General features: G+C 47.6%; 1 protein-coding gene across 7 annotated transcripts in view; it reads right to left on the bottom strand.

Annotated features, from left to right (window-relative positions):
- The window catches only part of UBE2F (ubiquitin conjugating enzyme E2 F (putative)), a 34,471-nt gene extending 16,170 nt beyond the window's left edge, over window positions 1–18,301 (bottom strand). The window contains exons 1-4 of one of the 7 annotated variants that reach the window (XM_023763010.1): window positions 18,163–18,301; window positions 13,211–13,344; window positions 6,165–6,194; window positions 3,252–3,317 (exon numbers count right to left, since the gene is read on the bottom strand). In XM_023763010.1, coding sequence (XP_023618778.1) covers window positions 3,252–3,317; window positions 6,165–6,194; window positions 13,211–13,328 — 214 coding nt within the window. In that variant the 5' untranslated portion in view covers window positions 13,329–13,344; window positions 18,163–18,301. Of the gene's footprint in view, window positions 1–3,251; window positions 3,318–6,164; window positions 6,195–13,210; window positions 13,345–15,395; window positions 15,581–16,577; window positions 16,820–17,629; window positions 17,815–18,162 lie in introns of those variants that run through there. The other 6 variants (XM_023762989.1, XM_023762984.1, XM_023763003.1 and 3 more) reach the window with 6 other exon arrangements.
- Window positions 18,302–24,744: the final 6,443 nt, after the last annotated feature.

The raw sequence follows: 24,744 nt of genomic DNA, 5'->3' as shown, positions 1-24,744 counted from the left end.
ACGGGGGAGCTCCCCAAACCCGATGGGCCCTGCTCTGTGCGTGACAGGGGGGAGCTCCCCAACCCCCTGATGGGCCCTGCTCTGTGCATGACAGGGGGCGGCGCCCCAACTCCCCAATCGGCCCTGCTCTGAGCCTGACCAGGGGCTGCACCTAGGGATTGGGCGTGCCCTCTGCCACCCGGGAGCAGGCCTAAGCCAGCAGGTCGTTATCTCCCGAGGGGTCCCAGACTGCGAGAGGGCACAGGCTGGGCTGGGGGACCCCCCCCCCCCCAGTGCACAAATTTTTGTGCACCGGGCCTCTAGTAGGATATATAAGATTCTCTTAATATATGAGTAAGTACACATTTATTTCATGTATATGAAATGTAAGAACTGACAAAACTGATCCATGATACTAGAAATCAGAAAGGACTTTTGGGTGGGCAGTAGGGGCTGAGGAAATGACTGCAAAGAAGCAGAAGGGAACTTCGGGAGTGGAGGAAAGAAACATCTTTACTATGTTGTGGTTACGAAGGGGTATACATTTTTTGAAATGCATTAAACTGTACAATTCAAATTAGTACATTTTAGCCCTAGCCTGTTTGGCTCAGTCGCTAGAGCATCAGCCTGCGGACAGAAGGGTCCCAGGTTCAATTCTGGTCAAGGGCACATGCCCAGGTTGCGGGCTCGATCCCCAGTAGGGGGCATACAGGGGGCAGCCAATCAATGATTCTCTCTCATCATCATTGATGTTTCTATCTCTCCCTCTCTGAAATCAATAAAAAATATTTTTAAAAAATTAGTACATTTTGTTTGTAATTTCATACCCCAGTAAATGTACTTACAAAGGAAAAACTAAAATTAAAATAATAATTATGTCCACAGCCCCCTCTGCCTAAAAGCCTCCACACCACAGTGGGGCAGGCTGAGGGACCTCCACAGACCAGCTGGGCAACTATGACCTGGCGGGCCCAGTGTGTCAAACCTCACAGGAGGCTTGGGGGAGAGATGAGCCAGTGTTTGGGGTTTTGCTTTGTTTTGTGAGTCCATGTGAAGACTTTGTTTTCTCCTAAATTCATTTCTTTTCCTCTGTCACCCAATTTCAGTTCCATGTTTTCTCTGAAGAACACATTTATTTCCAAGCATGAGGGACACTCCAAAAACCACCAAAACTGAAATGTCATCAAGTTGCCAGAAGCCAGTCAAAGAGCTTTGAGCTTCAAATGCAGAAGCAGCTCCTCCACCCTGAGCACCCAGAGCTGAGATAGCACAGTCATTCCTGGGCTTTCAGACTCGGCCCCAGGATTACTGGCTGCAAATGATCCAGTGTCAACACCATCTGCTTCATCCATCCTGAAAACTCTACTTCTTAGGCACATCTCTGTCCGTTTTTTCAATGCTAAAAAGAGTGCGACTCCAGAAAGTCTTTAAAAAACCAGGCTATCGGGCCAGTGTTCAGGGCTGGCAGACAGCAGCCCTGCTTCTCTTAACCAAGGGCAGGAGCCGCAGGCTCTTTGACTCGGTGTGTGAGGAGCACGCTGGGCACACAGCTCTAGGCGACAATTGTGTCCCTGACATGCACATGTCACAAACAGAAATGCTAAATTCTCACAGTTACAGGCACAGAAACACAAGTTCCTTTTTTATCTGATCCAACAGAGAATACCAAAACTATAACAAACAACTGAGCTCTGTTTTCAAGAACAACAGAAAGAACATGAAAGACAGTGTCATATACATAATCACAACATCCATGTAATTAGGGGGGAGGAAATGCAATCAAAAAAGAAACAATCAGAGGTTGGACTTGACACAAACCCACTCCAAGTAAGATAGTGATAAACATGGCAAAGTCCAACAGGTGGCTGAGGACACAAAGCGGACTCTTGGGCAGGACACAGCCACAGAATCCCTGAGAGCCACAGACAATGGCTAGAAAGGCAGAGGGCAGCCAATGTTTTTACTACAAATACACAACTCTGAGACTGCTTACTCAACAGAGAACCAGTCTTCATCCCCACGACAATTTCTGAAAATACCCTGCACTGGTGATCTGCGTCACCATGAAACACAAAGTGCTCGGTGCCCTTCACTAAAACCAGAATACGCAGGGGTTTTATGAAGGTGGCCAAGAGTGGTCACCATTTTCGCCATTTCAGCTTGAAGTCCTGAGTGTGGTTATCTCTGGGCGTCAGGCATATGGAACAGCCCATTCAGGTTTAATCTATCCTAGTGCCACTCATCTTAGTGGAAATGGTACCAGACTGAATTTACATTCATGTCCCAGAGCAGTTTATAGAACCACCACATAGATTCAATAAACTTTTAAAACTTTTCAAGCAGATTTTGAAAATGGGATTTCTCCTATTATTATAAAAAATATCTTACAGGAAAACTCTCTCCTCTCTCTCCGCTCCCCCCCCCTTCACCCCCCCACCTACCTACCTATAGGGAAACATTTCCAGGGCTTATTTATGGGTCATTATCTGAATTACCTACTGAAATTCTGCATTCTTTCACTTTTAAATTAGCTAGTAACTCCTGAGTCTGTTTCTCATCCCCTCTCCATCCTCCACACACAGCACCCTCATTTTCTTCACAACATTCTCTTCCCTCTAGTTAATTCCCTTGGTCCTCCCCTTCCCTGCCTCCCTCCCTCCCATAGGCACCACGCCCACTGCCTGAGGTAATGCTGGTGCCTGTGCTGGAACCTGGAACCCTTGGAGCTGCACTGTGAACCGAAAAGCACCGTCCTCCCTCACGTTGCCCAGTGTGACCAGGGAGGAGTCGGGCACCTGGAGCTGAGACACTTATCAGTTCCAAGGAGGACAGCTGGCAATCCGCCCTGTCCACCTGTACTGCGCTCAGCTATCTGCGTAATCCTCACAACCGTCCTGGGAGATAGGGCCCGTTCCATCCCACTCCGTGCTGGTGGGCTGTGGCTGAGAGGTCAGGAAGTAATTTCATGGTCCCACAGCTGCTACATACAGAGCAGGATCTGAACCCAGGTAAGACTCCAGAGCGCACACTCCTCACCACACATCAGCAACCTGTCCTTGTTCACTGTGGCCTGGTCTGTCCCTCGTTACTGGAACGAATGCCTCAGATTCACAGCACAAGGCTCTATCTGACCACAAAGTATACATCTTGTTGTCATATGGGAAGGTCATTAGTGTCATAAACTCAGAAAGTTAGAGGACAAATCAAGCCAAAGATTATAGGTTTGGGCAGCCTTTAAAATTTGCTGTTTAAGAAGTATATAAGAATATTACCTGGGCTTACAGTTAGCTGAAAGCAATGAAGCTTGTTTGGATCAGGAAAATGCACTTTACATGTACCTGCAAGAGAAACAGCACGTCAGGAAGATCTGAGAGCTGGCGGCAGCTCCCCCGAGGCCAACCTCGAAACACACACCCAGGTTAACGGTGTTGGATCCCCTTGCTTGTTTGATAATTGTACCAATGTGCTAAACTGGCAAACCAGTGATTTTTCCCGTGATTTCCTGCTACTGTCTTTTACTACTTAATTCTAAATTGAGATGTTTTCTTTCCTTTAAATGGTCACCATCAATAATAAATCTTTCCATTGATTTCAACAATCAGGCTACTTTACTTAGAAAGAAACCATACCTCAGGGAGATTAAAACACATGGATGGATAAAGGCTCACTAAACAGAGGAAAACCAGAAAAAGAACCCAGGTCAAATTTCTGGTCTGCTCAACCAGCACCAGTCATTCACACCTACCACAGTAAGTGGCTTATTTGTATAAACTTATTTAGATCTCCCCACTGTAACTGGGGGTGAGGGTAGGGAGAAAAAGAAAAAAGAAGAGGGATATAGCACGTAGCCTTTTAAACATTTTTTTAACTTGATTTTAAAGAGGAGGAGGGAGGGAGAGAGAGAGGGAGGGAGGGAGGGAGGGAGGGAGATATCAGCTGCCCCCTGCATGTGCCCTGACCAGGAATCGAACCCACCACCCTTTTGGTGTATGGGATGATGCTCCACCAAATGAGCCACACCAGCCAGAACTAGCTTGTAGCCTTTTTAATCTGACATTTTAGCTGTAAGAGCTAAGATATTTAGTTAAACCTAAGCTATTTAGTTAAAATATTGGTTTGAAAGCCAATTATAAAGTTTTATTATTTTTAATCCAAATTTTTAGGTAAAGCTAAAGCTACACTCTATGGGTTAAAAACCGCAATCTGTAAGATTCACATTCAAAGACAAAATGAACTGTGTTTAAGTGGAAAGTTGTTGTGGTCCTTGATTAAATGTCTAAATGTGTGTAAATGTTTAAGTTCAGGGCGGGGGAGAAGACATGATGGGAGGAGAAAACAAGAAAATCACTTCTTTTTGTTGTTGTTAATCCTCACCTGAAGATATTTTTCCCACTGATTTTTAGAGAGAGTGGAAGGGAGGATGGGAAGGGGAGAGAGAGAAACATTGATGTGAAAGAGACACACTGACCAATTGCCTCCTGCACGCACCCTGATTGGGGCCTGGGACCAAACCTGCAACCCAGGTACATGCCCTTGACTGTGAATCAAACCTGAGACCCTTTGGTGCAGGGGCTCACGCCCTAACAACTGACCAATCCCACCAAGGCCACTTCATTTTTTCATTAGAAAAATGTCCTTAGATACAAAATTTTAAAAGAATAGGAAAAAAGGCCCAGCCAGTGTGGCTCAGTTAGTTAAACATCATCCCATGCACCAAGGTCACCAGTTCAATTCCCAGTCAGGGCATATGCCTGAGTTGTGGGCTCAACCCCCAGTAGCGGGCATGAAAGAGGCAGCCAATAGATGCCTCTCTTTCACATCAATGTTTCTCTCCCTTCCCCTATCTCTCTAAAAATATCAAAACATATTTTTTTAAAAAAAGGAAAAAAGCCCCAGCCTGTGGCTCAGTTGGAGTGTCGCCTCCGTACACCAAAAAGGTTGTGGGTTCAATCCTTGGTGGGGGTGTGTATAAGAGGCAACTGATTGATGTTTCTCCCTCTCCCTCCCTCTCTCTAAAAAATTAACCAAAAAATAAAACAAAAACAAAATGAAAAGATTCCCAGGTAAGGGTTTAAATTAAAAAATAGGAAAAAAAGAGAATAGTATAATGAACTATTATACTATTAGTATAATAGTTCACCCAGTTTCAACATTTTGCCAATCTTGCTCTGTCTAACCTATCTAAATACATGATTGTTTGTTTGTTTTCCTGGAACAGTTGAAAGTAAATCATTTATAAATACTTTAGTAGGTAGAAAGATAACCTTTTAATAGAATCCCAAGATACTTCCTTCTAGTTCTGACTAAAAGAAAACTTTGAGGTCAAGCAATCCAATGACTTTTAAGACCCACAATAAGAAACAGTTTATATCACAGCCCACTATAACCATAAATACTATATATTAAAAATACTTAAAAAAACCAATATGAACTTACCCTTAGACACTGATTTCATGACTACTGAAGGATGTACCCCACGATTATCTTTCAGCTTTAGGAAATGGGCCCCCTCTCTCCCCAGTCATATGGGCACTCTGTAACCTTCGCCCAGACTGGGAGACCCACTTGTAAAATATTTCACCCACATCACACACATCCTCAGTATCAGAACAATTTTTTAACCAAGTATGACGAGAAAAAGTTTTAATTCAAAAAAATATTTAAATGGCCAAAGCTTTCAGACTTTGAAGGTCTTAAGAAAGGAACGATGCCACATATCACAGGTTCACTGCCTGGACAGCAGGCCTGCTCAGGAGTGAGGGCTGCACATGGTCTGAGTGGGAGAACCAAGCATGGGGCGGGGACCTGGTGACATCAGCCAGTACAGCCATCCTACCTCATGCACAAAGATAAATGAGCACTTTCTGGACCAAAATGGTGCATCAGGATCACTAGCAAAACTAGGGCTGTGCATTATTGATTTATAGACCTTTTCACTCAAAGACGATGTGGGCAGATAGGAAACCTAGCCAAACGTACCTCTGCTACATTGAGGAGAGAGACACCGCCTGCTACGGTCAGAAAGACTCATCTCCTCCTATCAGAGCCTTGAAAATGGTCTGTTCCCTGCCTGCACAAAATTAAAGCATATTCCTACCATACATGAAATACAGGTTATTAAAATGCACAAGTTTCTCCATGCAATTACTTTTCAGAATTAATGTTGGACGGGGAGCTATACTTACAAGGTAAGTTAGCTTCAAGTTCTGCAACCTCTGTAGAAACAAAGAGATTATTGTTAATATCAATCAGTCAATTATTCCACATGAAATTACCAGCTCTAAATTCACAATTTCTGCCAGAACTGAGGAAAAAATAAGTAAACTAAACAAACCAAACCCTACACTTGGCCTTAAGTTTAGACTTTAAGCCAGTGGTTCTCAACCTTCCTAATTCCACGACCCTTTAATACAGTTCCTCATGTTGTGGTGACCCCCAACCATAAAATTACTTTCGTTGCTACTTCATAACTGTAATTTTGCTACTGTTTTGAATCGTAATGTAAATAACTGATATGCAGGATGTATTTAGGCGACCCCTGTGAAGGGGTCGCGACCCACAGGTTGAGAACCGCTGCTTTAAGCCATGAAGTTGCTTTCAAATATACAAAGTGACATGTAGGATGCCACCAAATACAGCCAAGGGCCCTTGAGAGTTTACTTTCAAAATGAAAACCATAACATTAACACAGAAATTACCTCTAGGTAAACAGTCTCAGACTTTCTAAAACCTTGTTCCCCCCAAATATAGAAGCTCCTTCCCTCAAAATTGATTTATTTATATACCTGTGTCTCTTCCAACTTCTCAGACCTGCCTTCCCATGATGGCTCACCTACTGTGTGCTGCACTTTTCAATGAGAACTCCTCTGCTGGGGCCTCGCCTGTGCCCGTGCCTGTGCCCTTGGAGCTGCATTCCTTGGCCCCAATGCTCTCCTCCAGGGCCTGTTCTATCACTCACTATAGCACTGAAGCCCAGCACCCCTCTGCCAGCACAGAGGTACAAACCCCCAGCCATCCTGCTACTACACATCTGGTCTTGGGGGAGCACCCAGAAATAACTGGGCAGGCAAGTGGTCTCTGCCTCAGGCATAACAGAATGCTCTGGGATCCGCTCCAGCTGTGGAGACTAAAAGAAGGAGGAGGGTTTTGAGTGGGCTCCAAAGAACAAGAATTTAGTCCTGTAAAGGTGGAGGTAAGTTAGTGATGTGCAAAAGCAGAGAACACTGACAGGCACAGAAGCCAGAGCAGTGTGGTGCAGCCAGAGCAACGGGAAAGGAGGCCAGGATCGTGGAGGTCCCAAGAGCACGGCTTAGAATTCTAAACTGTATTCTGCAGCAACAGCAGCCAAGGAAGATCTCTGAACCAAAGTTCTTTTTTTTTTTTTAAATATATTTTATTGATTTTTTACAGAGAGGAAGGGAGAGGGATAGAGTTAGAAAAATTGATGAGAGAGAAACATCAATCAGCTGCCTCTTGCACACCCCCTACTGGGGATGTGCCTGCAACCAAGGTACATGCCCTTGACCGGAATCGAACCTGGGGCCCTTCAGTCCGCAGACCGACGCTCTATCCACTGAGCCAAACCGGTTAGGGCTGAACCAAAGTTCTTAAGCTTTGCCTTTAGGAAGGGCACAGCGAAGGCCAGGTGACCTGTGAGCTGGGCACTCAGATAGGCAGCAAGGGCCTGGCAGAGGCAGGGAGAGGCAGGGTGCTTGAGGGCAGAGCATGGAAGGGGCTGCCAGCTGTGTGGGGCGAGAGGAGTCCAAGATGGAGCATAGGGCTGGGGAAGCCCTGGGAGAAATAAGCCGAAGTCTGGGTGCATGACCAAAGTCAGGGTCGAGGAGCCCCTGCAGAGTGATGCCACCTGAGGTCATGAGACCAACAAAGTGGGGAGACTGGTGAGAAAAACCTCAGCAAAAAGCAGAGCACAAGAAGCCGGGAAAGTTAATAGTAAGAAACAGGTGGAAAACTATGGGGAAATGTGGTGATTCATTAAAGAGAGGACAGACTGGTCCAAGGGGAATGAGGCCCAAGGCATGGCCAGTGGGTGTGATGGACCCAGCTGAGAGGATTCAAAACAGCAGGAAGGCAAGTGGAATGGTGGAAACCAGATTTAAAAAACTAAAAAGCAAATGAGTGGTCAAAATATAAATGCTACAGGTATAAAGATTTCTTCAAGTGATGTGGGGAGGGATGGGAAGAGGAGGAGGGGAGGGGAGGGCAGAGGCCACCGTGTTTGCAAAGCTGAGTGCTGAGTGCATTAGTGGGAAGACTGGCGGGTGATTCTGTTCTCAGGCTAAAAATTTAGGAAACCCACAGGCCTTTGACTTCAGCTGATTAAGAATCTGGGTAGGGACATGTGACCCACGAAATACATCAGCTTGGGAGTCCAGGGGTTTGGAATTGCATCCACAAAGTGGAATGGGGCAGGGGAGCCAGGAACACAGTCCAGGGTGTTATAGCCAATCAGTGGAGCTGGGCGTGGGGAGAGCAGTAACCCTAATCATCCTCTGGCCATGACTGGAAAAGGACCAGATTTTGTGGTGAAATGCAAGCCTGGGAGTCTCCCTTCTTGGCAGTGTTATGTTGTACATTCAAACATATGCACTTAACAAAACAACATCATGGAGAGCCCGTGAGAAGTTCAATAACATAACTCTCATAACGACCACAGTGATCTTCAGTTTTGGCCTCCTGACTAGCCCACTATTGCCCTACCCTAGAGCAGAGTGCTCACGAAAGAAAGCAGGGTGTGGAGGACCACAGCACTCTGCACTCCGAGGCATCCACACCAGGTCCTCTGATGGGGAGGGGCAAGGGCCTTGCTCTGCTCCAACAGTTCACACAAGATTTCATTGTATCAGAAAAGCAGACATTTTATAAATGAGTCATTAATATTAACAACTTTAAGTGTTATCCATATAATTAAACTATGTTTTTAAGGCAAATTCTATTTACATATTTTATTATACTATTATTTAACTTTTTATTGATAAGAATTTGCAAGAAACAGTCCTTGAGGCCCTTCTTTTGAGATAGATGCTGGCCACAGGAACCCGGCTTTCTCTGGGGGCCTATGCCATCTGCAGTCAGGAGAGCTCTGCTCGCCCAGCTTTACAAAAGCCCAGTGAAATGTGCCCAGAGGATTTGAGGGAGGGGGCACCTAATGGAAGTGAAATGTTTGAGAAGACCTTCTAGTGCTAAGGGAAGAGAGGAGGTCTGGACCCAGGGGGGCGGGGAGGTGCTGACCAGGGCATGATGATGACAGAGCCACAGCAGCAGCCCCCACACGGCTGGCACAGGCGGAGGACGCCTCACTCTAGGACAGGATTCTCCACCCTGGCTGCAACGCCAATCACCTGGGGAGATTTTTCCTTTTTCAACAGCTTTGGTGAGTACAATTTACACACTAAAAAACAGACCTACTTAAGTGTATGATTCAATGATTTTTAGTGAAATCTGGAGTTGTGCTACCACTGCCACAATCTAGAACAGGATGGGGAATGTCTGGCCAGAGGGCCATATAAGACCCGAGAAATCATTTGGTCTGGCCCTGCCAAGGCATTAGGGGTGAGTTAATTAAATGTTTGACCAAATATAGCAGGCCAATTTTTAAGCTGATAATTTTGTATGTTATAAATATCCAAATGGCCCGTGGCAGAAAAAAGGTTCCCACCCCTGATCTAGAACCTGCAGAGCAAACCCTGCCCCCTCAGCGGTCCTGCCAGGCCAATACACCAGAAGTCCTAGGTGGGCCCAGGCCTCTGAGTTGCTACTCTCCCAGGGTACAGGAAATTGCTGTGAGCTGTTGTACCAAGCTATATTTATACACAGCTGGTTACACAGACAGCCTTAACAACTTCATACTGTAGTCTAGACTTAAATTCCTAAAATGAGCACTATGCTCGCATTTCCACGTTCAGTGTGACTCACTCAAAGAAGGTGGACAGGGCCAGGGAGAGCCCTCAGACCCAGTCCAGCAATGACCCCCACCACAGGCAGGACATCTGCAGGCTTCTGGTCCAACAGCCAGTACAGCAAGGAATACCATTCTAGCCCTGGCCAGTTTGGCTCAGTGGATAGAGCGTCGGCCTGTGGACTGAAGGGTCCCAGGTTCGGTTCTGGACAGGGGCACATGCCTGGGTTGCAGACTCAATCCCCCCAGTAGGGGGCGTGCAGGGGGCAGCCAGTCAATGATTCTCTCACTGTTGATGTTTCTATCTCTCTCCCTTCCTCTCTGAAATCAATAAAAATATTTTAAAAAAAAGAAAAAGAAATACCATTCTGGGGGCACAAGGACTTCAATCAAGATGCCAGGTACTCTAATTCAGCCCAGTATACAAGACAAAACAAGCCACAGAGGCTCACGCGGTGTTGCTCTCAGGGAGCTGTCACAAATGACAATAGTTTCTCTACACCTCCGATGATGGCAAATACTAGTCATTAACATCAGCAGTTACCACCTTAGAATCCATGTACACTAAGACTCTGACCAAAGAAACAAGTGGACTGCTTTAAATGTTGAGGCCTCTTGGAAAAGCAGCCACCCTTCCCTGCATAACCTTAGTGCCAAAGGACATGACCCCACTTGTTCCGTAACAAGAAATTCAGATATTTTTACACTGCTTAAGGTTTCACCTGTCCCAAGATGCTAACACCTTCACCACACACTGGCCCTGCCTTTCTGGGAGACACCTGGCACCTTGCACAATTCCGTGGCTGCACAACTTCCTTCTGAGAAATGAGACTCTTTTCCTTTCTAACTAAAGATCAAACCACAGAGCCCACTTGAAGCATGACTGCACAGAAAGACCAGAAGAACCTGCACTCCCTCCATGGCAGAGAATGAGCAGACTTGCCCAGCCCTGCGACAGTACCTGGCCCTGAGCCTGGCACACACAGGGTGCTCAGGAAGTGCTTGACAAACAAGCACACTTGTTGGCAAGATGGCAGTGAATGTCCTGAGGCATGAGGAGCCTTTCTCCTGAGATAGCTGGGGACAAAGGCTGCACACAGATTCATTCCTTTTAGAGCCCCTGATTCCAGACCTGAGCTTGAACTCGGTCAGCTCAGTTCCAAATCTCCACACTTAACAAAGACTAACATAGGCAAAAAGTGCCTGCCAGCCTGCCTGGTGCCCCTTGAGGGTCAGAATCAGTAGACTGATAGCAAGCAGGCACAAGTGAAGGAACAGGGACAGACATACGCCCACTGCATGAAAAGGGCCACCTTCTGAAAGACAAGAAGTCAGCAATTCTGCCCGAGGGCTTTTTGGGGAGATGAGAACACCATCAGACTCAACAGCCCCACAAAGGTTCAGCAGGAGCGCAGCACCAACTGCCCTTTGGCTGAAAGCACTAGCTCCCAGTCAGGCTGTCGTGAGTTGGGGCCAACAGGAAATGCACAGATCTGACACCCTCTCCCCAGTGTCCCCAGTTCACAGGGTTCAGAGCAGGCAGTGGCCCTCAATCCTAGCCCAGACCACTGGATTGTTCTACACTCCCCATTTCTGGCCTGGAGGACATCCTTGAGAACCATCCTGGGGGTTCAAATGACGAGCTGGTGTGGTGAAGGTGTCAATATGGTAGAGGGTGGGCGTGGCGGCAGCACCTCACTTGGCTGGGCCCTTTAGGACCTGAGTTTCTTTCCCGGGTGCTAGCTGCTCTGAGACAGGTTCTGGTGTATCCAAGGAGAACTGACTCCAGCCTTCTGTTGTCCTTCAGAACTGGACCTCGCAGGTCCTGGAAGACACCTCCTGCCCTTGGAGTAGGGGCGAAGTCCAGCATGGCGAGCCCCAGCGGGCTACCCAGCTATGTCAGGGCCGGATGTGTGTGGGAGCCTCTCTTCTCTGCATTTGTACTTCTGTCCTGCTCCTTCGTTCCTGCTTGCTAGGCCTGCCCAAGAGCCTGCCCTGCCCCAATAGGTGGGTCCAGCTGTCCTCCTGCACTAAAGCTGCCCTAGCAAGTTTCTCAACCTCCTGAGTCCAGCTTCAAAATGAACCACCACCGAGCAAGGATTAGCAAAGGTCAAACTAGATTTGTACTAGAAAGTGCCCAACAGAGGGCCACTCTGTTGTGCCCACCCTCCACTCCAAGGACCACAACACACATCAAACCCTTTTCCAGGTGCTGCCCGGCTCCTGCTCCTCTGTAGATGGAACCCTTGGGCTAGCACCCGGAAAAGAGACTCAGGTCCTAAAGGGCCCACCCAAGTGAGGTGCTGCCACAACCCCACAGGATAAAGCTGCTTAGAAAACCCACTGCAGTCCAGCGCTCTCCCCGACAGAACAGGCAATGCCAAAACGTATAAAATGATTCTTACTCTACCAGGAGGCATAAGCCAGAGCTGAGTCAACATTAGGGGGCAGCAGAACAAGGAAGCATGCACCCCTGAACCTGAGGCCTTCCTGTTCCTGTTCCTTCCCAAGCTGAGCATTGCTTCGTTTCTGAGAAGGCCCAACACAGCATGTGCGTACACAGCGCGTGCACACGCATGGCTCCCCTGCCTCACTCAGTGTCAGGATATCAAATACCAGTCACCCCCACGGTGTCTGCCTAAAAGAATACGAACACAGGCAGTTCTAACAAACTACTCACAAACCAGTGCTTCCTAGCTCCTCACACTTAAGAAATGAAAACACATGTCATAAGCTCTTTCAAGCAGGGACTGTTTCTCCCTCCACTCTGTAGTCCTTGACCCTAGGAAACTGCCTAAGCACCTGAGAGCTGTAAGTCTGTGCAATGAGTGATGCAGAAGCGGTGCACAAACGCATGTGAGCCACAGCTCTGGGACAATGTGCTGTTAATTCTGCAAGGGGAACTGTTTGCACAGGCTCTCCTCAGGCTTTGACTTGACTAAATGGAGAAGGATCCTAAGAGATTACCCAATACCACTCCCTCCTTTGGTGCTGAGGAGTCCAGAAGAAACAAAGACCCCTCTCCTAGGAGTCTACAATGACAGCCGAGACCAGAGTGGTGGACCTGCTGACTCTCAGGACTTTACTCCTCCCACCAGCACCCTGGCAGCCCCACAGAGAATACTCCAAGTACGTAAGACACACCAGTTTCTAATCCACTTCCTCACCAGCAGCACTCCCACAGCGCACAGGCTGTAAGTAATAAGGGGTTACACTTTAACATATTTTCAAACAGGCTGCTTCACACCCCAACAGAGCCCCCAGCCATCCTTCACGTTGTTGTGGGATATAAAGAGCTCACATGGATGTCATCACCTTTAACGAGCAGTCTGTCTCTCACAGACACCCTCCGAGTGGAGTCAGAGGCTGTGGCTGACGTCCGGGACCCTTTGAGACCATCATCCCGCTTCAGTTTGCTCGCCAGCGTCAGCATTACTGCTGCCTTTACCCTGAAAGACAGATGGAAGCTCAGTTAAGAACAAGTCTCTAGGCAGCAGCTGGAGACTGACCACACCATGTAAGTGGTTTTCTTTTCTTTAGTTGTAGAAAAATTTAGCATATTAGCTACATGAAGATTGGATTCCTTCATAATAGATTTGGGTCATCTCTACACCATCCTCTGTAAGTCTAATTTTTTAAAGTATGAGTTAAAATTTTTAAAAGGGATTTAACACTCACTGGGTGCCAGGCCCTGGGGTATGGTGGGGAGAGAGCTCCCAAGCTCACAGTCTAGGGGAGCCTCCACTGACAGGTTCCCCTTGGGCTCACCACTGTCCATGTAAGTCTGCCCTTCCCCACTGCAAGGACATGCACCTGTGTGTGCCCCGCATGCTGGGCCCATGGCAGACTGGGGGGGGAGGGGGGAGTGTCAGCCTCTGGTGAGGAGAGGACACTGTGATGCTTTGCTTTCCTTCTTCCTTTAAGAAAGGCGGGGCTAGAACCTTAATAAGCATCTTCACATTTATTTGTTGTTTTTTATTTACATTTTTAGGCAATATCAACATCAAGATTAAGTTATAACGAATGCCCCCAAAATAGATTCTCTTTGCTGGCTGCATCCAACCCATCTGTGTTTCAGATTCCCACTGAGAGCCCACAGGTAAGAATAATAAAGACCAACACAGGTGATGCGCACCTGACTGCTTGGAAGAAAGGGTTCAAGAAATGTCACTAAATCTGTACAGGTATCACTGTCCTTTAGAACAGCAGTCGCCAACCTTTCAGACCTCACGGACCACCGGCTGGCGACAGCTGCTCTAGAATCTGCCCTCCATTTCTCCATAAGATGCCATTCACCTGCTATGCCTCCTAGTTCTTACTTGCTTTGGTACAGCTGGAAAGGGACTCGAGCTTCTTCTGACTAGGGACACAAATCGGTCACCAGCCCAATATTCCCATAATTTCCTGCATTACCTTAACATCAATTCCTTTCAATACCACTCTGATCATTTTCAAGAGAAAATGATCTAAAACTTCAGAGGGCCCTATCTGGTTTTGCTCAGTGGAAAGAGCGTCGGCCTGCGGACTGAAGGGTCCTGGGTTCGATTTCAGTCAAGGACACATGCCTGGGTTGTGGGCTTGATCCCCAGCAGGGGACAGGCAGGAGGCAGCTGATCAATGATTCTCTTTCATCATTGATGTTTCTATCTCTCTCCCGCTCCTTTCCTCTCTGAAATCAATAAAAGTATATAATACATAAATAAAAATTTTAAAAACTTCCAGAGGAAAACTTGATCTAAGCACAGAACTTTTAGTTTGAGGCTAAGATCTTTAAAAGCAAAATATGTATAAGGGTACCCCTCCTCCCTGAGTATTTTTTTTACCATTTTAACCCAAGTCCATTACATAGCTTCTCACACTATCTTCTATATCCCCCTAGAGACTGTAAGGTTTTATTTTCTACTAGAGGCCCGGTGCATGAAATTCATACAAAGGGGGGGGGCAGGTCCCTCAGCCCGGCCTGCATCCTCTCACAATCCGGACCGCTGGCTCCTAACCGCTCACCTGCCTGCTTGATCGCCCCTAACTGCTTTCCCCTGCCTGCCTGATCGCCCCTAACTGCCTCTGCCTCAGCCCCCCACCACTGTGGCTTTGTCCAGAAGGATGTCTGGAAGGACATCTGGTCTATCCGGTCTAATTAGCATATTACCCTTTTATTCGTATAGATTATTTGTACCATGAAAACAACATATTAAATATCTTCTGAATTGTGACCTCTGCAGACACACACATGTGCATGCACACACATACACACCTCTAACCCTTAAAAAAATCACTGGTCTAAATCCTTCAGAAGATAGTTCAACTACACATTAGGGTTCACAAGCTATGAGAATTTCAAATCTGGGAAGGCATTCTACTCTTACTTGCACTTTTTACAAACGTGGACGCCCAGACCATGGGGGCCTGGGGACTAGTTTGTCTGAGGTCACTCAGCTGCCAGAAACAGTCACCACAGAAACACTAGTTTCCCTTCTGGAGATGATGGGAACATTTTTACCTTGAGTGTGGTGATGGTTCCAAAGGTATATATCCATCCAGCAATTTGTATACTTTAAAACATGTGCAGTTAGTGTACTTCAATTACACCTCAAGAAAGTTGAAAAAAAGGTGAAAACACACCAACACTAGCTTTTTCATTCCCATCTATCGTCATCTTTTCAGGTGGACCTATGTAGAGGTATGGACCACAGTCAAGGAGCACGCCTTTTCAGGTTTACCCAGAGCAGGGGCTCCCAGTTCACTTTATAAAGTAACTTCACAAAAGGGGGGGCACTGGGAATGGGAACAGAATGAGAATACCTTTGGGTGCTGCAGCCCACAAGCTACCAGAGACAGCTCTTGCTTAGCGAACCCCACCTAGAATGATCCATCAGGCACCCTTAAGCAGATCTGGACCACAAGGCAGGGCTTGCCTCCCAGTCAAGCCCACTGCCATGCACCGAGAATGAGCACATCAGTCCTACCACATCGTCAGGGCCACCTGAGGACAATGGCCAAAACAGGCATCTGTCACTTGGGGTCTGGCTGGTAGCACTTGATTTTTATCCTCTACCTGACCTTGGCAATGAAATATGGAAAGAAATAAAATAAAAGCACAGCACGTATAGAGCTCAGCAGGCAGCACATGAGGAAAGTCACGAGAAAGAGCCCCGTGGAAAAGCCAGGGCATGAGCACATGCCTGGTCCACACCCAGCTTCCTGGGTGGGCCTACACTGAGGGAGCCACTCAGAGGGCCCTGGCAAGACTCACCGCACCAAGAAAGGCTCACACCAGCACTCTTCTGTGCCCCTGCAGTCTAAGGACTCTGCTTAGTTCTTTCATAACCCTATTGCCCCACACTCAGTTCCTCTCTGGGATAAGCCCACACTCAATTCCACTTAGGTTCCTGGCTTGAGATCTTCAAGTTTGTGGTCCTTGATAAAACATACGGGGCACTGACTGTGCAACGTATAAAAGAAAATAACACTGGTGTTTCCTCTTCCACATAAGATAATACAAGACTTACTTCCCTAGCATTCTAAGAAAATTAAGTATATAATGACCATCTAGTTCTCCACCACCTATATCATTATCACATGTCACTTTAGGGATAAAAGGTCTAATTTGGAAATGTGTCCATAGATGCTAAATTAACACTAAACGAAGAGATTTGAAGAAAAAATAATTATTCAAACTTGCCAAGAGGTTTGCTGAACAGCTCCAATTGATTCAGAATTCTCTTTTCCTTCTTCAGGATGCTTCATACCCTGAAGATCTGGTTTAAAACTAAACTTCCCTTTCCTGCAAATTACACTCTGACTAAGGCAGCATTTTCGGAAACAGATCAGCACGTAGCATGCTCAGTCTCTAAATTCCACACATTTAAGTTCCTCCTCTGGGTGGGACTCGATTTCAGACTGCCATTTACTAGTTTCATCATCAAGTAAGATTGACTCAGCCCACCTGCGAGTACTGGCAAAATCAGACCATGTCACCTGTGCAGGGACACTGGGGCCCGTCAGCTCCCGGTGGGGAACTCCTGGTTTACAATTCTTCCTGCCATGAAACACCCGTCTAAGTGTAAAAGCTGGGACTGAATGCAGGCCACGAGGGAGCAACCACACCAGCTTCTCCAGCCAGAGAGGCCCAGATCTGGACCCAAACAAGTCCACACCCCCCTCTCCTCCTGCAGAAAGCCAGGGCCCAGGAACCTCCCAGCAGGCCCCGGAGTCCCTCGGGTTGGCTGGTCAGCCTTTGGAGTGCAATCCATTTATCTTCAGCAGTAAGCCTGCCCCTTCCTGCACCCGACCACCTGAAAGGCAGGTAGGTCCAGGCGGAGGCCCTCAAGTCCCCCAGCAGCTGGCCGGGTGCTGACTTGTCTCTGAGCACCTCTCCCACCTGCACCCGGCCCCTGCCTCATCCCAACCACAAGTCCTCTGCACAAGGCAGGCCTGCCTCCTCCCTGCTCCCCAACACCACCCAGCGTGTCATTTCTGGAAGCTTCTGCTCACTGGGATGCCCAGGTCCGGAATGCCCTCCTTCCCTTCACCACCCAATCCCACTCCTTGCACAGGAAGAACACGTTCCCGCCCGGATTCCAGCTTCTCCGCGAAGCCTTCCCCGGCCGCGGCCATCCACCCAGACCCACTCCCGCGCCGGAGGAATGCGGACAGGGGCGGGCCCAACCCCGCAGGGACCAGTGGAGGAAACCGAGCCGCGCCGAGGGCAGGGCCACGCCCAAGCTTACACACCGGCGGCACCGGGTCTGGACCCGGGACCGGCTGCACCGATCGTTCCAAGATGTCCTCCGTCCTCCCTCGTCCTCTCCTCCGCCCCCGGGAACAGCTTCCCAGCTCGCCGCGGCCGCCCCCAACTGCGTCAGGTCCCGGGCCGACTCCATGGCGGTCGCAGTCGGACTGCCGCGTCCGAGTCCCGCTCCCGCCGCCACGTCGGGCCAGTGACCTTGGACCGGCGCCCGGCGCTCCGTTTCCTCGGGACAAATGCGGCCAGCAGCACCCCCCGCGACGGCGGGCCCGAGCGAGGGGCGGCCGTGTGTGCGCCCCGGCACGGCTTGGTGCTCCTGCGGGGCGGCCCCTCCAGCCCGGGCAGCGCCCCGGCCCCGGCCGGGTCCAATTCACGCCGCCCGCCCGGGAGCAGCGCGTCGGCCTTGGGACGGCCCCGGCGCGCCGTCTCGGTCGCCGGGTGCAGCAGCGCGCGGGGAGCCGAACCGACCGCAGGCCCGCGACCACCCCCTCGGCCCGCCGCGGGGCCGCGCGCTCCTCACCTGGGCACCTCGAGACAGGCGAGGCGGGCCCGGCGCCCAACACCATGCCCGGCCGGCCGGCGGCGGCGAGACGCGGCCCCTCACAGCCGCACCGGCTTCGGGCGGCGGGACCGGAAGTGGCGGGGCGGAGACTCGGCCCCTCTCCTCCGCGGCTGCTGGGACTGCGGCGGGCGCTTTAAAAAAAAAATTCAAAGTCCTGAAGAACTTTATTTGGCGCACGAAAGGCGAACAACTGCGTGAGCTGAAGGCGGCGGGGTCTCGCTCATTGGCAGAGGGTGCGGCCGGGGGCGGGGCGGAACTCTCAGTCCTCGCTGATTGGCGGGTGGCGGCTGGGGGCGGGTTCTCCCAGTCCGCTGCGGAGCCTGCGCTTCCGAGCGCCCGGGTCGCTGCGCCAGGTTACTGCGTCCATTCATTCCGCCCCGTGCGGGGCCTGCGCTGCGTTTCAGAGGCCCGCGCTGCGCCGGAACTGACCGCCTCGGTTCGCGTCCCCGCTGTGTGCCCAGCGCAGTGCCCAGGATGCAGAGGACCGGGCCCTCCCCACCGCCTGCAGTGGAGGGGGTGAGAGGGCGGGGCGGTCAGACTGCACACAGCCACCCACCCTCGGTGTGCCGTGGCGGAGGCTGCAGAGGAGTGGCTGGGCCCTTTCCTGTTCTTGTCTTAATGGGTTATATTCCTTCTTTCATCTTTTACACTTTTGTAAAGTGCTTTAAAAGTCTTTCAAATTGTACAGACTCTTCTCACGTCCATTTGTGTGATTGGTGATAAGGGGCGGGGGTGTGGGAGCAGCGCTCCTGCAAGGCTCCTGGAGGAATGCGCCGTCTGAAAGATGAGGTTCACCACCTAGACCGGGAGGAAAGAGCCCAGGAGTTGGAATTGTGTTTCCAGAAGCCCCGTTGAAAGGTTTGAAACAGTGGAGTGACCGTGTGGTTTTCTTTCTAAAAAAGTCTCTGGCTCTGAGTGAGCTGGTGGGCGGGGAGCCAGGCAGAGAGGAGACCAGAGCCAGGAAGACCAGCGAAGAGCTCTGGAACAGTTTCCCCCTTCTTCACCCAGCTAACTTCTCAGTTTCTCTAAGTTTGCAGAGGTCGTACAATCCGTTCCTCAGATCCCACTGCCTTTTCCTGCAGCTGCACGTCTGTGATTCTTTCCCCTTCCAGGCTGGGGCCCCGGAGCCAGCAAAGCCCTGGGAGAACATCGCACAGGACAGAAGCAGCCCTAGCAAGCTAATGCACCTGTCATCTCCAGGAAGCATTCCCAGGAGGTTGCTGGCAGCACAGGGGTGGCCTAGGGTCTGGGCATTCAGGAGGTCTTGCTGAGGGTCCAGACAGGTGCCTTCTACCCAGGGCTCCTCGTGGCACACTCTGGATGCTGAACCCACTGTGGCAGCAATGCACGGCTGCCCATGTTTCATATTTTGTGTAGTACCTATACTTTCTGTTACACTAGGTATCAGATGTCCACTTCAGTGAGTGCTGTGGGCAAAATGCCACAATACACTGTTTTCCCTAAAAAAAAACCCCAAAACAAAACAAAAAAACCCCCACACAGTTGAAATGTATATCCATTAGCTATGCGAACACCGGAGTGAACAAGGCAGGAACGATCTGGAGCAACCGTACCATGTTCTGAGCATTTGTAACGTCCAGGGTGGTGTCTGTGATCTGCATCTTGGGCTGCAACCCTTGAAACCACACTGGCGTCACCCAAAGCAGTCACCTGGCATGTCAAGGCAGTGCCACCTCCAGATAGAACCCCCCCCTTGCAGCCACAGCTCTCTCTCCCTGTACACTGGGGGGAAAAACCCAACATTCTGGTGACTCCTTTCCCAACTCATGACTAAAATCCCGCACCAGCACTTCGGTGACAGCGATGCTATGACATCTGTGGAAAGGAGTCATCATTCAGAGTGCACCTGGACCGCTGCTTGCTCTGCTGGCATCGGGTGACTTGGCACAATCCCTTAGCTGGGCAGTAAAAGTCCTAAAAGCCTTCGAATCTTTTGACCCAGTAATTTCACTCTAGGGATTGGCCTGAGGAAGTAAGCCAAGAACAGAAAAAGCTCTGGCACAAAAATTTCCATTGTGTTATAGAACTTGGACGCAACCTCAGGCTCAGCATTAGGTTAACTAAATTACTGCTCATTTACTTACAGAAACATTACACAGCCATTAAGCTTGATCATTACACAGATTATATAAAACCACAAACATACTAAATAAGTGAAATAAGTAACATTCAAATTGTTTAAATACCATGACTGCAACTCTGGAAAAGACAAATATATGGGCAGAAACTACAAGTAAATAAACAAAAATGAATAATTTTTGTGTCCAGGTGGTAGGATTATGAGTAACTTTTCCTCTCTTTTTAAAATCTGTCACTTATTTTGTTTATATGTTATTTTCATAGTAACACAATACAAAGGTCTCTTTTAAACACAATTGATCCTTAATTTGGAAGACCGGTCTTGTGCAAAATAAATGATTTTAATGCTGCTACTCACTAGCAAAATAAATATGGAGAAGCTTAAGGCTTCCCTGGACAGGTCATTTAAAAACGGGCAATGCAAATCATGCTTAGAAAGCCTTCCTAAAGTCCAAGAAGAAAAAGTCACTTTGAAATAAATGGTGACTATTAGAGATGTTATATTAGTTTTAGGTCACTTCCACGTGGCAATAGAGTTGGCCCTCCACGTGCTAAATGTACAGCACATTCAGGTCCATTCAATGAAATTCTGAACATACATTTTTTACAGGAAAACATGGTCTGCTTGTGTCAGTCCCCAACACGTACTGCAGGGGAAAGCACACACAACCCACATCTGAGAGGCAGGAGAACGGCCCTTGGGAATGAGGACACAGGTTATGATGAAGAAAGGATGGAGAGGGCATGTACGGTAGGCTGAAGGAAGATTCAAAGATATCCATCCTCACTGTTATTACCTAATATTATTCTGGAAGTTCTGGCTAACTCAATAAGGCATTCACCAGAAATGGAAGATGATTATTAGAAAGGATGAGACATGACCATAGCATAATGAGACAATGTAAACAATTCTCTAGAATATCCAAGAGGCATCTGAAAAATGTAAAAGTGGATAAGAGATAAACAGAGTGACCAACTAAAAAGAAAAAGAAAAAGGTATATTTTCCATACCAACAATAGCCAATTAGAAGTTTATCAAAAAACTCATTTCACAATGGCGGAAGGAAAGACAAGTAAAATATTTAAACTTCATGACAAATAGGCATGATCTGGATTGTGAAAATTAATAAAGGAAACCTCAACTAAAATTGGACTCTGGAGGGCTTGTAGAGTGGGTTGTCACCCTACCACTCCTTATCACCCCGAACATGAAAAAAAGTGGGCCTTGCATCTCCAACAGGAAGGTGTGCTATCTACTTTACCTCCTCTGCAGGAGGAAGGAAGATTTTCTTCTTGCCCAGCAACAAGCCCAGCCAATGGAAAACACCATAGCTCAGCCAATGAGAAACTTTCATCACCCTGAACTCTTTCCTTCAATGAATTTTCAATTTTCTTTGCTTATGAGGTCCTTGCCTCATGCTCCTTTCTATAAAAGCCTTCCATTTTGTATAACTCCTCAGAGTATCTCTTTGCTTGCTAGACGAGATGCTGCCTGGTTTATAAATAATTTAATAAAACCAATTAGATCTTCAATTTATTCAGTTGATTATTTTTTTAAACAGGATAAAACATTTTACAAACTTTATGTCTCTCAAAATGTCCATGGCAGATATACATTAGAGCTCACATCCTGTGAAGGAACCAGCCAAGACCCAGCTGACAGGGGAGAGTAGGATCTGAGGCCTGGGAAGGCCCCAGCTAGTCTGGAGGAATGCTCAGAGGCCACATGGGATGTCAGGTGGGGAACAGGTGAAAATGTCACCCTATCACTACTGCATTTTCAGCAGTGACAGCTTGGAAGCCACTTAAGTCTTCACCACAGGGCCCTGGGGGAATAAAGGATGGGGCTCTCAGAGTTTTGTCAGATCTCCAGGCATGAAGAAGTGCTGTTGACCTTAAAACTAAAGGTCAGTTGTTTTACCAGCATAATGGGTTTACTTGAGAACAGCTAGAATTGCAATTCAGAACAAGCAAGCTATAGCAAAAGCTGTAAGCAAAGTCCAATAAACAAAAGAGAGGAACGTTATTTTATGGGGGAAAAGGAGAAAGTGGGAGAGGTTGAATCAAAGTCCATTGGAGACAACGGATAGTTCAGGGAGATGACAGTTTTTCACTGACTGAGTTTCTGGGGCATCTGATATCTTGTAGGAGACACGACATCCATCTTTTCCTGTAGGGTCTATAACTAATGCCTCTTTCCTGTGAACAATTCTATTGGGGTCTTTGACAATTCTTTCTGTAACTGACATGACAGGTTGTGTGAGAGCTCCCCCTTCTGGCCTCCTGACTCCATTTTGGTGTGGTTTCTTTTTATTAATTTTCACAGTGCCCATTGTATATCATAAAATGGAAAAATGAGTGGCAAGGTGACATGAGTATAAAAATGACAATGGCATTTTTATAAAATAGTCTGTTTAGATAGAGATAAGTTTCCAATCTATCAGAAAATATTTACCAGTATATTGTATTAGTTGGCCAGGGCTGACTGAAGAAAGTACGGTAACTGGAGTGGCTTAAACAAACGAAATGTATTGTCTCATAGCTCTGGAGGCTGAAAGCCCTAGATCACAGTGTGAGCAGAGCTGGCTCCATAAGGACTCTAGAGCTAAATATGAAAGATGCAGTACCTTGTAGAAGAACTCACAAAGTACTTTCCCCAGTGAAGGCAAAAATTCCTTATACAGAACACCAAAAGCACTAACCATAAAGGACAAAAGGGATACATTGGATTACATTAAAATGTAGAATTTCTCTTCAAGTGACACCATTAAAAAGACAAGCCATAGAATGGAAGAAGATATTTGCAATACATATATCCCACGAAGAATTCATATCCTGAACCTGTAAAGACCTTATCCATCAACAAGAAAAGGCAGAAATTCCCAAAAGGGAATCCAGCACCAGACGGACAGGCCATGCACAAAAGAGGTGATTCGAAGGGCAAGAAACACATGAAACATGCACCTCCTCGCTAGTCATCAGGGAAAGGCCAGAGGAACCACAACATGCCATCCCTTCACGCACATCAGAATAGCTTAAATGACAAGAATGGGAAATACCCAGGATATGGGGCACTGGCAACTCTCAGACCACTGAGAGCAGTGAGCACTGGTGCGTTGGCTTTTGGGAGTTGGTGCTGTCTCCTAAAATTGAACAAATGCGGTCCAACTCTGGGTGTAAATATACATATAGGCACACACACAGAAGTACTTATCATTCCACAACTTACGTTTTTTAAAAATATGTTTTTATTGATTTTAGAGAAAGGAAGAGAAAACAAGAGAGTGAGAGAGAGAAACATCGATGTAAGAGAGTAACATCAGTCAGCTGCCTCCTGCACGCCCCCCCTCTGGGGATCAAGCCTTCAACCCAGGCACCTGCCCTAACTGAGAATTTAACCAGTGACCTTTGGTGCATGGGATGGTGATCAACCAACTGAGCCACACCTGCCAGGGCACAACTTGTGTATTTTTAGCTTCATACCATGCTTTTAAAAATATATATATTTAATTGATTTCAGAGAATAAGGGAGAGGGAGAGAGAGATAGAAACATCAATGATGAGAGAGAATCATTGATCGGCTGCCTCCTGCAAACCCCACACCGGGGATGGAGCCCGCAACCCGGGCATGTGCCCTGACCGGGAATCAAACCGTGACCTCCTGGTTCATAGGTCAACTCTCAACCACTGAACCACACCAGCTGGGCTTCATACCATGTTTTGAAATCTATGCATATCGCTATGTAGAGATCCATAGTGTTGACTTTAATAGGTGCATAGATTATTCATATATAAGAATATTTCACATTATTTATCCAGTTTCCTATTGCTGGGCATTTAGCTTGCTTCCAATCATTTGCTGTTACAAACAGAGCTGCAGTAAACACTGACAAAAGCAATCCTGTGTACAGGTAAGAGGTTTCTCCAGGGCCTGCCCCCAGAGGAGAAAGTGCTGGTCGATGGAGCAGACACATTTCCAACTTTGCTAGAATTACCAGATTGGTCTTCTAGGTGGTTATAGTATTTACCATGCCAATAAGCAGTATGTAGCAGTTTGAATGTCTAGTAACCTCCTGGTATTGGGTATGAAATGGTCTCCCATTGTGGTTCTAATTTGCATTTCCCTGAATGCATTAATTTGCATTTCCCTGACTTTGTGCATCCCTTCTTATGTCTCTTGGCCATTCAGACTTTTCCTTCTGGGAATGGCCTCTTTATATCTTTTGCCCATTTTCTATTGAGCTGTTTAGCCTGCCACCAAAATCACCTTATTCTTATAGTTTTACGTATAAAACTATAGCTATAACTTATATATAAAACAAATGCAGCCCAAAGTCAGAAGGAGAAAATGAAAATTAGAGCAGAATTAAATGAAATAGAGAACAAAAAGACTATACAAATTATAATACAACAAAAAGCTGGTTCTTTGAAAAGATTAAT

The sequence above is a fragment of the Myotis lucifugus genome, unplaced genomic scaffold (assembly GCF_000147115.1).
Source record: "Myotis lucifugus unplaced genomic scaffold, Myoluc2.0 scaffold_3, whole genome shotgun sequence".
In the NCBI taxonomy this organism is placed as follows: domain Eukaryota; kingdom Metazoa; phylum Chordata; class Mammalia; order Chiroptera; family Vespertilionidae; genus Myotis; species Myotis lucifugus.
This window is presented reverse-complemented; position numbering and strand designations above follow the sequence as displayed.